This window comes from Hyla sarda, chromosome 9 (genome assembly GCF_029499605.1).
Source record: "Hyla sarda isolate aHylSar1 chromosome 9, aHylSar1.hap1, whole genome shotgun sequence".
Classification (NCBI taxonomy): domain Eukaryota; kingdom Metazoa; phylum Chordata; class Amphibia; order Anura; family Hylidae; genus Hyla; species Hyla sarda.
In genome coordinates, this window is record NC_079197.1 from 109,449,435 (window position 1) to 109,464,744 (window position 15,310).

A 15,310-nucleotide genomic window follows, 5' to 3' on the forward strand; every position below is an offset into this window, starting at 1 on the left:
GTATATATAATGTATATATTGTGGCAGTGTTGCAAGGAAAGGGTGTATTTCCTTGGCTCACCCTGCAGAAGCTCTCACCTGCTTCTTAAGTAATGAGGCAGGAACGAAGGGTGTGTATATGAGATGGAGACTGTCTAATGGGGGCTCTTCCTAGGAGACAGCATGTGGGCTGTAGGGAAGAGACAGAGCCTGCTGAGGAGTACACAGCCCGAGCTATGAGGGGCTCAAGAGAGTGACATGAAGTGTGAATAGAAGGTTGCAGGGGACATATGTTTAACCGGCTGAGGGAAGCTCAGCGGTTGTTAGTCAGGACAAGCTGATCTGTTTAGTCAGTGACCAGACGGTCTAGGATTTTGTTTTGTTCCTGCTTTTTGTTTATTTCTTTCCCTGCAACCTGTCTAATAAAACTGGCAAGGTGCCAGATTTGCATTATAAGCATTTGTTTGCTGGTTTATTGAGAAGAAACGCATCCTGTGGCGTGGTCCAGGAGGATCCCAGAACTAATCCCCAAGACGGATCGTCACTATATATATAAATATAAATATATATTAATATATAATAATATAATATAATATAATGTGTATATATATGTGTATATATATGTGTATATATATGTGTATATATATATATATAATATAAAACTCAAGGGCCCAGATTTATGAAAGAATGTCTATGGTAGAGCTATTTTCCCACATTTATTTGGGTGGTGGGTTTCACTAGGAACTGCACAGAGTAGAAGAGGTTTGCTATGGGGATTTGCTTCTAAACTGGGAGGTTCCTGAGACACGTGTCATCAGAGAGCACTTAGACAGAAAAGAACAACTCAACTTCAGCAGCTCATAACTACTGAAAGGATTAAGATTTTTTTAATAGAAGTAATTTACAAATCTGTTTAACTTTCTGGAGCCAGTTGATAAAAAAAAAAAAAAAGTTTTTCCCTGGCTAACTCCTAACCTGCCCCCATATGTGAAGGATGGGGTTTTAGTTTCAAGTCCCATGCATATATATGACTTCTGGTGCCTTACTCCACAAGCTCCGCTCTGCATCTCCTGGTGAATGCGTCAGTCTGGCTGGTAAGCCACACCCTCCCTGCATTCCATGTCCCATCTCACAAAGACACGCCCACCTTTTAAGCCACACCCCTTTCATTTTCACCTTACAATATCTTTACCACAACGAAGCCCCACATGAGGATGGGATATGAGGATTAGAAAAGAGGATTAGATATGGGGTTGGGATATGGGGTCGGAATTTAGGGACGGGATAGGAGGACAAAAGCTTCCTCCTTTTGTTGCTTTTCCTGATATAGATAAATCATTATACTGTAGACATGGTGCCATGACAGGGAGGATTGTATGCCGTGTGCTATCTGTGATGAGGCTGGAGTATATAGTTAATGGGAACAGTGTTCTAAGCATTGGGATTTTTACAGCCAACAATTAAAGGATTGACCTATTAGTTTTCATTTTCTTCTGGCTCTTTTCCAACTATTATTTAAGGGGGCGTAAACAGAAGGCTAATGACCAGTTTTGCCAGCTCCGAACGAACGCCATCATTGAACTGGCACCGCCATCATTGAACTGGCACATGTGATAGGAGTCATTGATCCATACGCTCGCTCACAGAACAGAAGCTGTTTATACAGTAACACTTCTCGGTACATTTGGTGTAGTGTTTCCTTCAGTTAAGAAATTATGATTTACTCGAAGAGAACCGACAGCTTATAGCCTGAAGACAAGACTGTCAAGGTGTCTGTGGGGAAAATGGTGTCTAACATAGACAGGTTAATAATTGCATCAGAGAATAGGTGGATGCAGAATATTATACTGCCGAGTCGTCTACAATGGTCCTTAGGTGCATCAAGGTTGCCACAGTAAGACTATACTAAGGCTATGTTCACACAGTTGCGGCAAATTTCCATGCCGACCTTCCACAGACAGTGGACACCAACTCAGAAATTTGCCATTTCATAGACGGCAATACATTTCCTTGGGGAATCCGCAGAAAGAATAGACATGTCTGTTCTTTCTGCAGACACCGGAATCGGAATTTCCGTGGCTGAAATTCTGCTGTGTGAATGGTGCAGTAGAATTCCATTGAAATTTGAGAGATTCCACCATGTGAACTTAGCCTAATAGCAGCTATACCTGAATGATAGGAGAGCAGTATGGCACTTGGTGGCAGAAACCTTCACATGTTTGTGCTTGTTCACACGGTAAAGGGAGCTCCATCAGTCTGTCCGTCAGAAGGGGAGAAAAAAAGTCCCCTACTCAACAACTGTAAAACACTGGACACCTGGCTGACCCCATTTAAGTCAATTGAATCCGTCAGGACCTGATGGTGTCAGTTGGGCTCGGGTCTGTTTGGCGCAAAAAAAATAAAAGCACATCCATATATTATTACATTCGCTAAGGTGTCCTCTTGTAGTCTGACCCTTTCCTGCTATCTAAAGCAGCAGGTGATTATTAGCGCCATTTCCACAGCGCTGAGCTTGCTTAGGAAATGTTTAGTTTTATTTTTTATTTTTAGATGCTTATTGGTACGTTGTCACTGAGCCTTTTTTTTTCCACTTTCAAGCTCATGGACAAACATTAGTGAATGTTCAGTAAATTAATTGCTCATCTAATTCTATTCTCATTTATCCCCCCCCCCCTTATAATGTTCTCAGTTCAGACATTTTCCCTAATCCTTAAGAGTTTACATTGCTCCGCACAGCCCTGTATGGTGAAGCCTCTCCTAATGGTGTCTCTGTACTGCTGCACAGCATCATTGTGTCTCTGCAACAGAAAACATCAAATGAGGCGTGCAGAAGAAATATTTTATTTTATTATTTTTTTGCCTCCAGCACAAAGAAAATGATATGTGAAGCCAGCAAGGACGGCTGTATTAATGCGGCTTAGAAGAGGAGATAATGGCTCTGTGCAGATCACTGCTCTTTTCCACAGTATACAGTGGTGTATTCCATCTATAGAGGTCTGATGTGACAGGACCATCCCCGTATATCTCTATAGATGGAATACACCACTGTATAGAGATATATGGGGATGGTCCTGTCACATCAGACCTCTATAGATGGAATACACCACTGTATAGAGATATATGGGGATGGTCCTGTCACATCAGACCTCTATAGATGGAATACACCACTGTATAGAGATATATACAGGGATGGTCCTGTCACATCAGACCTCTATAGATGGAATACACCACTGTATAGAGGTCTGATGTGACAGAACCATCCCCGTATATATCTCTATACAGTGGTGTATTCCATCTATAGAGGTCTGATGTGACAGGACCATCCCCATATATCTCTATACAGTGGTGTATTCCATCTATAAAGGTCTGATGTGACAGGACCATCCCCGTATATATCTCTATACAGCGGTGTATTCCATCTATAGAGGTCTGATGTGACAGGACCTTCCCCGTATATCTCTATACAGTGGTGTATTCCATCTATAGAGGTCTGATGTGACAGGACCATCCCTGTATATATATCTATACAGTGGTGTATTCCATCTATAGAGGTCTGATGTGACAGGACCTTCCCCGTATATCTCTATACAGTGGTGTATTCCATCTATAGAGGACTGATGTGACAGGACCATCCCTGTATATATATCTCTAGTAACTGTGGTCACTGATATAAGGCTGCTCTGATACAGAACATCGCTGCTAATACTCACTGTAGTAACTGCTATTGATGACAATACTGAGCAGACCCTGGATAATAGTTCTCTCTTTATTCTACAGAAGGACTTAATGCGGACTATGTGAAAGGAGAAAATATGGAGGCTGTGATGGCAGAAGAGCCTCAAGGTGAGACACATGGGAATATTGAGCTTTCACTCAATGCTTTATTCCTTCTATAATGCTGGAAGCCATTGTTTTCAGAGAAAGGGGTTCATACACCCTGTCCACTGTTCTGCATATATACACTTATGACGTGCTGAGTTGTAGAAAAGACCAAATTTACTTCCCGGACTGATGATCATGAGAGGACTATAAGAATGTGAGAACTGGCTTGTTCTCATCATTTCAGGGGTGGACCCATAGTTGGACTGTATGTCAGTAGTAGTGCACACACAGGCACCTACTCCTCCCTGCTATGCCATGACATGCTGCTGAACCTACTCCTCCCTGCTATGCCATGACATGCTGCTGAACCTACTCCTCCCTGCTATGCCATGACATGCTGCTGAAAGTGCACTGAACAGGCTGGCGCTGTGCTGGGAGAGGAGTTACACAATACATTACTGCAGATGGCATGTGGAGGGAGAAGGGGTTACTTAATGCACTGGTGTTGCGAGTTGTTAGTGTAATGTCTGCTTTGCAATTCTGCTTCTTCCATGTCTGTTCATCTAAGCAAACAAGTTGCTGCCGGAGACAAGCCTGCAGACTAAAGGGAGGAGGCAGGGGAGACTAGACACAGATGGTGCACTAGGTACATCAGCAGCAACACATTAAAGGGGTACTCCGGTGATAAACGGAAAAAAAAAATTGGTGCCAGAAAGTTAAACAGATTTGTAAATTACTTATATTAAAAAAAATCTTAATCCTTCCAGTACTTATCAGCTGCTGTATACTACAGAGGAAATACTTTTCTTTTTGGATTTTATTTCTGTTGCATCCACAGTGCTCTCTTCTGCCACCTCTGTCCAGAGCAGGAGAGGTTTGCTATGGGGATTTGCTCCTACTAACACAGACAGAGGTGTTATCAGAGAACACTGTGGTCTGACAGAAAAGGACTATACAGCTTCCTCTGTAGTATACAGCATCTGAGAACTACTGGAAGGATTAAGATTTTTAAATAGTACAAATGTGTTTAATTTTCTGGCACCAGTTGATTAAAAAAAAAAAAAAATGTTTTCCACCGGAGTACCCCTTTAAGATTTTCCACCAACATGTATAGTCAGTCATATAACCAGAGGAAATTCTTTTCTTTTTGGATTTATTTTCTGTCACAACCACAGTGCTATCTGCTGACACCTCTGTCCATGTCAGGAACTGTCCAGAGCAGGAGAAAATCCCCATAGAAAATATATGCTGCTCTGGACAGTTCCTAAAAAGGTGTCAGCAGAGAACACTGTGGTTGTGACAGAAAATAAATAAATAAATCCAAAAAGAAAAGATTTTCCTCTGTAGTATAGAGCTGCTAATAAGTACTGGAAGGATTAAGAATTTTTAATAGAAGTAATTTACAAATCTGTTTAGCTTTCTGACACCAGTGTATTAAAAAAAAATAAAAAATGAAAAAAGTTTTCCACCGGAGTACCCCTTTAAAGAATGGGTTACACAAAGCTCTGAAACCAATGCTGAAATTAGAGCACATGCATATTAACTGCCCTTTAATAAGTTCTTTCAAGCCGTCAACTACTTAAAGGGGTACTCCGCCCCTAGACATCTTATCCCCTATCCAAAGGATAGGGGATAAGATGTCAGATTGCCGGGGTCCCGCTGCTGGTGACCCCGGGGATCGCTGCTGCAGCACCCCGCTATCATTACTGCGCAGAGCGAGATCGCTCTGCACGTAATGACGGGCGATACAGGGGCCGGAGCATCGTTACGTCACGGCTCCGCCCCTCGTGACGTCACGGTCTGCCCCGTCAATACAAGTCTATGGGAGGGGGCGTGGCGGTCGTCACGCCCCCTGCCATAGGCTTGCATGAAGGGGACGGGCCGTGATGTCATGAGGGGCGGAGCCATGACATCACGCTGCTCCGGCCCCTGTATCGCCCGTCATTACGCACAGAGCGAACTCGCTCTGTGCAGTAATGATGGCGGGGTGCCGCAGTGGGGATCCCCGGGGTCCCCAGCAGCGGGACCCCCGGCGATCTAACATCTTATCCCCTATCCTTTGGATAGGGGATAAGATGCCAGGGGCGGAGTACCCCTTTAAACAAGAATCTGAGAGTGCTTTGGATGTTATGCTATATGGGTAGTGGGTTTTCCATACAGCACCCTGTCTGTTTACCTCACATGCACCCAATCATCTACTCCTGTAAAGGTGTAGGGCAGTGGTCTTCAACCTGCGGACCTCCAGATGTTGCAAAACTACAACTCCCAGCATGCCGGGCATGCTGGGAGTTGTAGTTTTGCAACATCTGGAGGTCCGCAGGTTGAAGACCACTGGTGTAGGGGATATCATCTCTGATGGCACATTTTTTATTTTCTTTCTTTCCACCCCTTATTCAAAACAGAATTTTGGATGGCTATTTTTTTTTTTTTTTTTTTTCCTCTCTAGGATCACAGCTTAGTGTTATGCATAACTCCTCTTCTTATGCACAGACCTAGAGTAACATAATACAGGGACCCTACTGCTTATAGTTAGGTCAGGTATAATACAGATTGCAGTAGCTCCACCTAGTGGTGGGTGGAAGCAGCCAGATTTGTATGTTTTTTTTTTTTTTTTTTTTTTTTTTCGTCAATGAGATATGGAGCTCAGAAATGTGGAAGTCTAAAATATGTAACTGTATAACGAATGAATAGCGAACTATAAATGTTATGGTGGTTAAAGGTGTTATCAGAACGACCTTATTCAGAAACAAATAATGTTATTTGTAGACTACACCTGCGATGAATTGGCAAAGCAAAAGTGTTGTATAAATTACTGTAGTTACAGTCACGTAACACGATGAATCTTACACAATACTGATAAATCCCCTTAGCTCACTTTGTCCTCTGTAATGTTCATTTCCAGAATTGCCTCCACTTCTGGTCCAAAAGCAATAAATCATAGAAAATTATGCTTTCGACCGGCCCATAAGTTTCCACAAAATCAAAAATCTGTTTACTTATGCAATATGACTTCCATTTACAATAGAAGCCATAACCCTGTGCCTGATCCATCATACATCAGAGCCTGACAGACTTTGAGGCTTTACATTGTTCACAGGAATAGTGCTGTGTGCTTCGCTGCAAACCTGCATTTAGGACATTGGAAGTCATTGGTGAAATGTGACTGTAAGATGTTGGTGATGAATATTCTGATGCAAGTGGCCCTCTCCAAGACAGTGCTCCCTTTATTTACGACACCAGGACACAGATACAGTTGCCGACAGAACCAGGACAAATTGCGGCAGCAGAAAACTGTTCCATCCCCAGTTGTCTGCTATCTGTATGTCCTGAAGTTGTAAATAATGGGGCACTGTCTTGGCTAGTGCCACTTGCTGCTTCTTTTTTTGGATTGTGAGTTTATCAAATCTATTTCTTGTTATATGTATTGCATTAGCAGGCGCAGTGTATACCCCGCAGGTGTAACCCCATATGAACTATAAGGGCTGGGGCTGAGCCGATTGACCTCTCCTCTATATTCTTATATTGTGATAGTGTTGTAGAGCCTTGTAGTCGTCTAACAGACTTTTGTTTCCATTTACAGTGAAATATTCTTCTTTGGAGGCTCAGTCTGCTCCTCCGCCCACAGGAGACCCATCTAAAGTGTGAACACCGCAGCCATAGTAGGATTCTCCACCAGTTATGGTACCAGCTGCACCTATGGGGATCATTTATGAAGAAAAAGCTGAATAGGAAAAGTAAAATGGCAAAAGACTTTTATCTCCACTACCAAAATGACAGAACTTGGATATTATGGGAAACAGGTTTCCTTGTCGCCCTCTTGCATAAATACCCCCTCTCTAATTTCTTGGGGGATTGTACATTTATTTCTTATTTATTGGGCATCCTAGCTCATCTTAAGCTTAGGGTTTGTATCCATTGTATTGGATGCTTCCTTTTAATGCGTTCCAAGTTTACATTTTAGCTTTTTTAGTTTTTGTTTTTTTTTATGAATTTGATATTGCTTGCTAATATGCAGAACACCCATTATTTAAAGGCTATGAACACCTTCAGAACAATTTTTTTTTTAACTGTCCCAATGTACAGCTCCAATCTGACCATATCCATGATAACAGGTAAAAAAAAATAAACTTCAAAGTCCGATCTTGCAGCCATCTATTCCGCACATTTTGTGAGTTTATATTGGATACGTCAGCAAGAAGGAGTCTGACATAATGATCTGACTACAGAGGTGCTTGTCTGTTACTGTGGAGGCAAATAGGTTCCAAACTGTTCTTCCCTTTTTTTTTTAATTTTTTTTTAATTTTTTTTTTTTACTTCTATCAGGACTGTTTGCACAGTTGCTTTATTTTATTTTGGAGCAATATAGAAAAATACTTTGCACAGGTGGACATAGCCTTTAAGGTAAATTTACCTATGTAGTCAACAAATCTTATGACTTTTTACTATTTTATTTATGACTGTAAATACAAGAACTGTTCAGCTTGATCACACATACAAACCTGATTTTCACTTATCATATGTTATGTGTTATGTATCCAACTTGACGCTCGACTCTTGTAACTCGAGCATCCAGTTGATGGATGCTGTGCAGAATGAGTAACAAAGATGTTAGCAGAGTCATATCATCCATAATCCTCATCCTCACCATCACCACTAAAGGATAAAAGATTTAGAGTATAGAACCAGGGTTTTAAGCTTGCACAATATTCAGCTCCAGCATGGGGAGAAGGCGGCCATTCTAGACAGTACAAATGCTAAAGCCACAGTATCACACCCAGCAAGTTCCATGCCTAAGCCCCGTTCATCAGAAAAGGGCTCATGCACAGAACTCACTAGGCTGGTATGGTTGCCTCGGCAGCTGTACCTCCCCAGTGTGGCCCTCCTTCCCTGTGCTGTACTGTCTCTACAGATAGTGCCCCCTGATTTGTTCTTAAAATAGTCTACACAAGTGACATGTTTTTCTAAATGTAGCTTAGAATGTGAGGTCATTACATGACGGTTCTGTTACAATAAGAACAAGATGTCTTCATCTACCGTATTTTTCGCCCTATAGGACGCACCGGCTTATAAGACGCACCCAATTTTAAAGGTGCAAAATCTAGAAGAAAAAAAAATGATTCTGAACCCAACAGTGATCTTCAACCTGCGGACCTCCAGATGTTGCAAAACTGCAACTCCCAGCATGCCCAGACAGCCGTTGGCTGTCCGGGCATGCTGAGAGTTGTAGTTTTGCAACATCGGGAGGTCCGCAGGTTGAAGACCACTGGATAGGAGGTAATACTCACGTGTCCCCGCCGCTCCGGACCAGTCACCGCTGCCCTGGATTTTGCTCCATCGCTGTCGCCGCGTCCCCGTGGTGTCCCCTACACTCCGGACGTCTTCTTCCCCGGGATCCACGCTCTCCGTCGCCGTCATCACGTTGCCACGCACGCCGCTCCTATTGGATGACGGGACGGTGTGCGTGATGACGTCGAAGGAGAGCGCCGGCCATGAAGGGGATCCCGGCATGGAGCAGATACCGAGGAGGCAGGTAAGGTCCCTCCCGGTGTCCTGTAAGCTGTTCGGGACGCCGCGATTTCACTGCGGCGGTCCCGAATAGCCCGACTGAGCAGCCAGGTTAGTGTCACTTTCCCTTCAGACGTGGCGGTCAGCTCTGATCGCCGTGTCTGAAGGGTTAATACAGGGCATCACCGCGATCAGTGATGTCCTGTATTAGCCGCGGGTCCAGGCCGTTGATGGCCGCAGGGACCGCCGCAATAGGTGTGTATTCGCCGTATAAGACGCACCAACTTCTCCCCCCCCCCCCCCCAGTTTTGGGGAAGAAAAAGTGGGTCTTATACGGCGAAAAATAAGGTAAACACCCCTCTCTTTTCTCATTCATAGGCTGTATATCCCGTAGCCTCTCCTCATGTGACACATGCTCCTACTACATAGTTATAGTAATAGAAAGCAGAGACACTGCAGGCATAAGAATATGATGTCAGCAGCAGCTTGTTGACTGTTTCCACGTAGCAATAGGACAACATTAATACAGAACACATTTTGCCATCTTCAGGTTTTCAATTAGAAATGCTAGATATTACCTTGACTGTGTGACTTGACGTTCCTATTGACACATTTCATTCTGCAGGCAGGGTCATTGCCTCCTAAGTTATGGTTCTAGGTATATTCTGCTCTTTGGTGTGTAACCACTCCATAAGTTTTCAGCAGGCAGGTAATTTCCGAATCCACAATAATAAAACAATACAGATGTCAGTCATCGGTTTCATTCCTGTTTTTAAATGAAGGATCTTTCTAAATTTGGTGCCTTGCTGACTTGACTGAATCATGTTTATGAAATTCAAATACAGGTAAATCCTGGCACTTTAAAACCCTTTTTGACTGAATTTGTCTGCATTTATAACAAGTTATATGGTTCAATTTGAATAAATGGGTAGAAAAAAAAACTGTATTGGTGCTTAAGGCTAAATCTATGTTTATCTTGTGCCTGTTCCCATCATACGGTGGAGGAACCTTTCTGTGAGCACAGCTACATGTGATGCATAAAATACATCTGACAAATATTTAATGTGCATATTCACAAGAGAAAGAGCTGCCTCCTGCTCAACTGGAAACCAGCTCACTTACATCTTTATAGCCTGTAGTATCAATGTTGAAGCTACACCCAGACCATCTCTATAGGAAGACATTAAATGTTGCATAATAGACTAATGACATCTGTGACCCATGTTGCACTTTCAAGGGGGTTGTCCCACAATTAAGGGGGTATTCTGGAATTTAAAAATATAAATCTTCTATAGCTGGAGACTGCACACAATTGTGGCATCGTTTGATCCCCTGATCTCCTGTGCAGGACCTGCCTGCTCAGCCAATCACGGTCTTAGCTATTTAGTGGGCAGGTTATGCACAAAAGTCTGCACATATATTCACAAATAACCAAAAAAAAAAAATGTTTTTAATGTTTTTGTAGACATTGCTGTTATATAACTTGTTATCATGCCCCCTTGTGTTCATTTGATTCGGACTCAGCATGTCCACCTAATGTCTCCAGTGCTTATGGACACACATGCTCAGTCCCACAGTCTAATCATCTTGTACACTAGTGATAGAAGGTATTCTGCTGTTGTGCAGACCAGTCAATACGAATTATCTCAATAGAAGTGGCTTCTCTTCTTCAGCACTAAACACATTAGATGGACGTTCTGAAAGGGAATCGTCAAAAACTTCAGGGGGCATCATGGCAGGTGGGTAACGGCAATATAAGTTTGCATGTACAGAATACAACCTGGAAGAGATTAAGTAACCACAACAGAATACACAGGGCAAAGTCTATGTGGTTGTCACCCAGTGCATTACTAGACTGTAATACAGCAATATACCATGCACACTGTCTGATATTGTCCAACCCCTCCAATAAACACAAGGTTTTGAGGTCACTGACTAAGTCTGTTCACATGTGTAAAAGAAGCTCCAATTGACTTCAATGTGTAATGTTCAAACAGTGCTGTAAAATGCAGCACCAAAGGATTACTGTTTAATGTACCCATTTACTCTAATGGTGAATTGCAAAAACAGCAGCGATTTTGCAATTCCCTTAAGTAAATGGGTGCTGCTTTTTTCGGCAACGTTTGAACATTCCCCATTGAAGTCAATTGAAGCTGAAAACCATCCTTCTTTTGGAGCTACTTGAAAGCCTCGTTCACATCACCGCTGTGCTCTGCTAATGGGAGCTCCGTTGCAAAAAGACAGGGAGAGGAGGAGGGAAAAAATATTGTATGTGCTGTATTTTTCTCCGCTCATCTCCCCTAAAATTACAGACACCTGACAGACCCCATTCAAAGTCAATGGGATACATCGGGACCTGCCGGTGCTCATTGTGCTTCGCCCTTTTGAGGGTTCATTAGGCTCTTTTCTTTTGTGCCTAACTCGCCCATAACTGGGTGGATCACAGCGGTGATGTGAACTTAGCCTAACAGGTGTGCACATCCCCTTAGGGGGAAGAACTATTAAAATGGGTGCAAACAAAAGTGATAATCTAGTAACCAATGGGGTTGATGCATTCTTTTTGTAGTGTGTCTGACATTAGTCTAGTTGCCAGTATAATCTGTATAAGGCTGGGTTCACATCACATTTTTCCCCATACGGGAGCGCATACGGCAGGGGGGGAGCTAGAAACTTGCGCTCCCTTATCCCTGCGTATGCGGTCCTGTATGTAATTCATTTCAATGAGCCGACCGGAGTGAACCGATCGGCTCATTTTTCCCAGTATGCGGTTTTCTACCGTACCTAAAACCATAGTCAACCATGGTTTTAGGTCCGGTAGAAAACCGCATACAGGGAAAAATTAGCTGACAGTTTCACTCTGGTTGGCTCATTGAAATGAATTACATACGGGACCGCATACGGGAGCGCAAGTTTTTAGCTCCACCCGTTCTGCCGTATGCGCTCCCATATGGGGAAAAATGTGATGTGAACCCAGCCTAATCTGCACTAGTGCGCCTAGCATGCCCACTTCTGTGTTTAAGAGAAGGATACTAAATCAATACTATTGTTTACTGAGGAGAAGCTTTGTTGTGACATTGCTTCTTCATAGATATTTGTACACTGTTTTGATAGTAGGTCAGTGCTGCACATAGACTTTGTGAGACTATGGAGTTATTTTTTATGTAGGCAAAATATCTGATCACAATTTAATAAAATGTCTCCCAGCTTGTTGAGTCCCCTGTCTTTGTCCGGTTAAGTTTATTAGTTTAGCCAGATTTGTGATATTCTATCCTGTGGAAATGAATACTGGTGAGGACGCCATGATGACTACAAACACGTCTCCTCCTGTCTTATTCCACCTTAGGAGATAACACAATCCAATGCATTCTCTCAGTGCTCATTGGGTACATAAGGATTTGTTCACATGTGGCAGATTTATTTGCAAAAAAAATCTAGGACTGAAAGGCCATTTTTAGCAACCGAAATTTTTTTGTCAGATTGTGTTCTGCTGTTGTCAATGGAAAAATTGAACATTAGTGCACACAGAAGGGGGGGGGGGGGGGAAAGAAAGTGACTCTTAAAAAAAGGACATGCACATTAATGTAGCAGCCATTGACATTTTTGGCCATTTTTGGGTTAAAAAAAAAACAATTTTTATTTTTAAAACCAATTTGTATTAAAATAAATTTATACTGCAAAAAAAAATTCCAAAAACATTTATGAGCACGGCCGAAGTCTTTTATACCTCTAAATGGGCTCTGTCCAATTTATCTGAAGGTTTGATTCACATGCTGCAAAAACGTTTCAGAATTTATTTAACAAAAATGGCTTGTGTCTATACCTTATGACCACAGTGAATTACATCTGTACTGTTTGAATGTGGATAAGAAAGAGAGTGAATCATTGCCTTGTAGAACGCTTACATGGCACGGTGACGTCTGGTGTGTTCTGTTACTTCCTACTGTGACTGATGGATTCTGCAATATACAACTAGTTCTGTAGTCTGTATGTGCAAATCTGATCCTCTTAACAAGGAAATTATACGGACTTACAGCCAAAAATCAATATTCTGCTTCACTTGCTCGGGAGCAAGGTCACCGAATACAATTAATGGGAGTTTGTAGAACAGCGTCTGCTCAGGATGTTAAGGAAATGAAGTGTTGGGAAATGTGATGCTCACCAAATAAAACAATGACACAGATCACGGCTGGACTGGGTTTTTTTATTACACGTACACCGGGGTGTCATTATGTTTGTTTCCCCTCTTCTTATTTTCTATCCAATATACATTGAATACCTCTTTATAACCCAGTGGGCTGGCCAGTTACATGTGCATAATATCAAATTATACAGCATTCTGCGTTGTGCTTTCTAAGCACTAAAAAAAAAAAAAAAATGAAAAAAATGTATAAGACTCTGGTGAAAAACACTTATATACATTTTTTTTTTCTTTTCAAATCAACTGGTGCTAGAAAGTTAAACAGATTTGTAAATTACTTCTATTTAAAAATCTTAATCCTTCCAGAACTTATCAGCTGTTGTATACTACAGAGGAGTAGTAGCTGTATACTACAGAGGAGTAGTAGCTGTATACTACAGAGGAGTTGTACTTCTTTATGAAACTTCTGCTCTTCTAAGGCCGGGTTCACCCAGCAACATTTCTGCACTGAATTCTGCATGAATTCATTGCCAATTCACTTCAATGTAATTCCCTCAGCGGAAATTCTGCTGTGTGAATGGGACGGCGGTATCACATTGACGTGTATTGGCTATGAAGTCATGCAGAATTTTCCTTCAGAATTCCATCTAGAATTTAGTGCAGAAATTCTGCTGTGTGAAACCGGCCTAAGGGTCTATTCACACTTCTGAATTTTTGCCTCAATTTAAAGTCCATAGACTTCTATGGGATTCCGCACTCCCATTTACACTTCCGTTCACACTTCTGAATTTCTGCAAGCAGAAATTTAGAAGTGTAAATGGGAGTGCGGAATCCCATAGAAGTCTATGGACTTTAAATTGAGGCGGAATTCCGCAAGCTGAAGTTCTGCTGTGTGAATAGACCCTGAGGCTGCCATCAGACATGCCTGGTGTTTTTTTTTTTCTGCCACTGAAGTGTTTGAGCAAAACAGAGTGGATTTAAAAGGATTAAGAAATATTAAGGAAACACTTCTCCATTCTGCTGGATCCATTTCTGGCAAATATCCCCTTTGCATGGAGTGCGGGGTTGGCATGAGCTATATGCATTGTCTTTGGGATCTTCTCTGCTGGTGTACCCCTTTACGCTGTCCTAGTCAGTGTCTGCCATAGATCCTAGGCGCAAGAATAGTTTGACAAAACAGGACTTCAATTGATGAAGAATGTAGTGAGTAAAACGTGTTTATCTGTCAGACAAAATGTGATGGACCACATACGTGCCTAAGATCATGGGAGATGTCAGATATAACCCATGGACTTAAAAGGGGTACTCCGTTGGAAACATCTTATCCCATCTTATAGGGGATAAGAGGTTTGATCGCTGGGGTCCTGCAGCTTCTGTGTTCGTGACGCCACACCCCTTCAATTTCATGTCTATGGGAGGGGGCGTGACGGCTAGTACATAAGGCAAACCTGGCTATATTTTTCTAAAAATAGCACCAGTCCTATTTTTAAGCATTTCTGTAAGTGTCCCTTTTATTAGAGAAAACTTTTCAAAAACATTGCAGGGAAATACAGTTGCGATCGATATCTAGATATAGCCTTGTGAAGTGTGCAGTGGCATACTATAATCCTCAGATACCTGCAATCTCTGTCCAGTTGCTGGAGACTAGTCCATAGATTGCAGCTAGTTGAGGAGTAAAGTGCGCTACTGCACATCCACCAGGTTTATCTAGAGATTGGTCAAGATCTGACCCTGTGACATGTTTTTGTATAAAGACAGATAAACTATAAAACAAAAGATTTAACGTAAGCAGTAAAATAGTAATCCCTTTACCAAATGACATGCACAACAAAATGTTGGGTGAGGGAGTTTAGAGCGAGCCCAGAA

At 42.2% G+C, this 15,310-nt stretch overlaps 1 protein-coding gene across 2 annotated transcripts in view; it reads left to right on the top strand.

Moving 5' to 3' along the window:
• Nucleotides 1-12,512, top strand: part of CD99L2 (CD99 molecule like 2) — a gene marked incomplete in the record, with an annotated part of 117,381 nt that extends 104,869 nt beyond the window's left edge. For both annotated transcript variants that reach the window (XM_056540628.1, XM_056540629.1), the window contains 2 exon segments: nt 3,757-3,822; nt 7,382-12,512. In XM_056540628.1, the coding sequence (XP_056396603.1) occupies nt 3,757-3,822; nt 7,382-7,446 (131 nt within the window).
• Nucleotides 12,513-15,310: the final 2,798 nt, after the last annotated feature.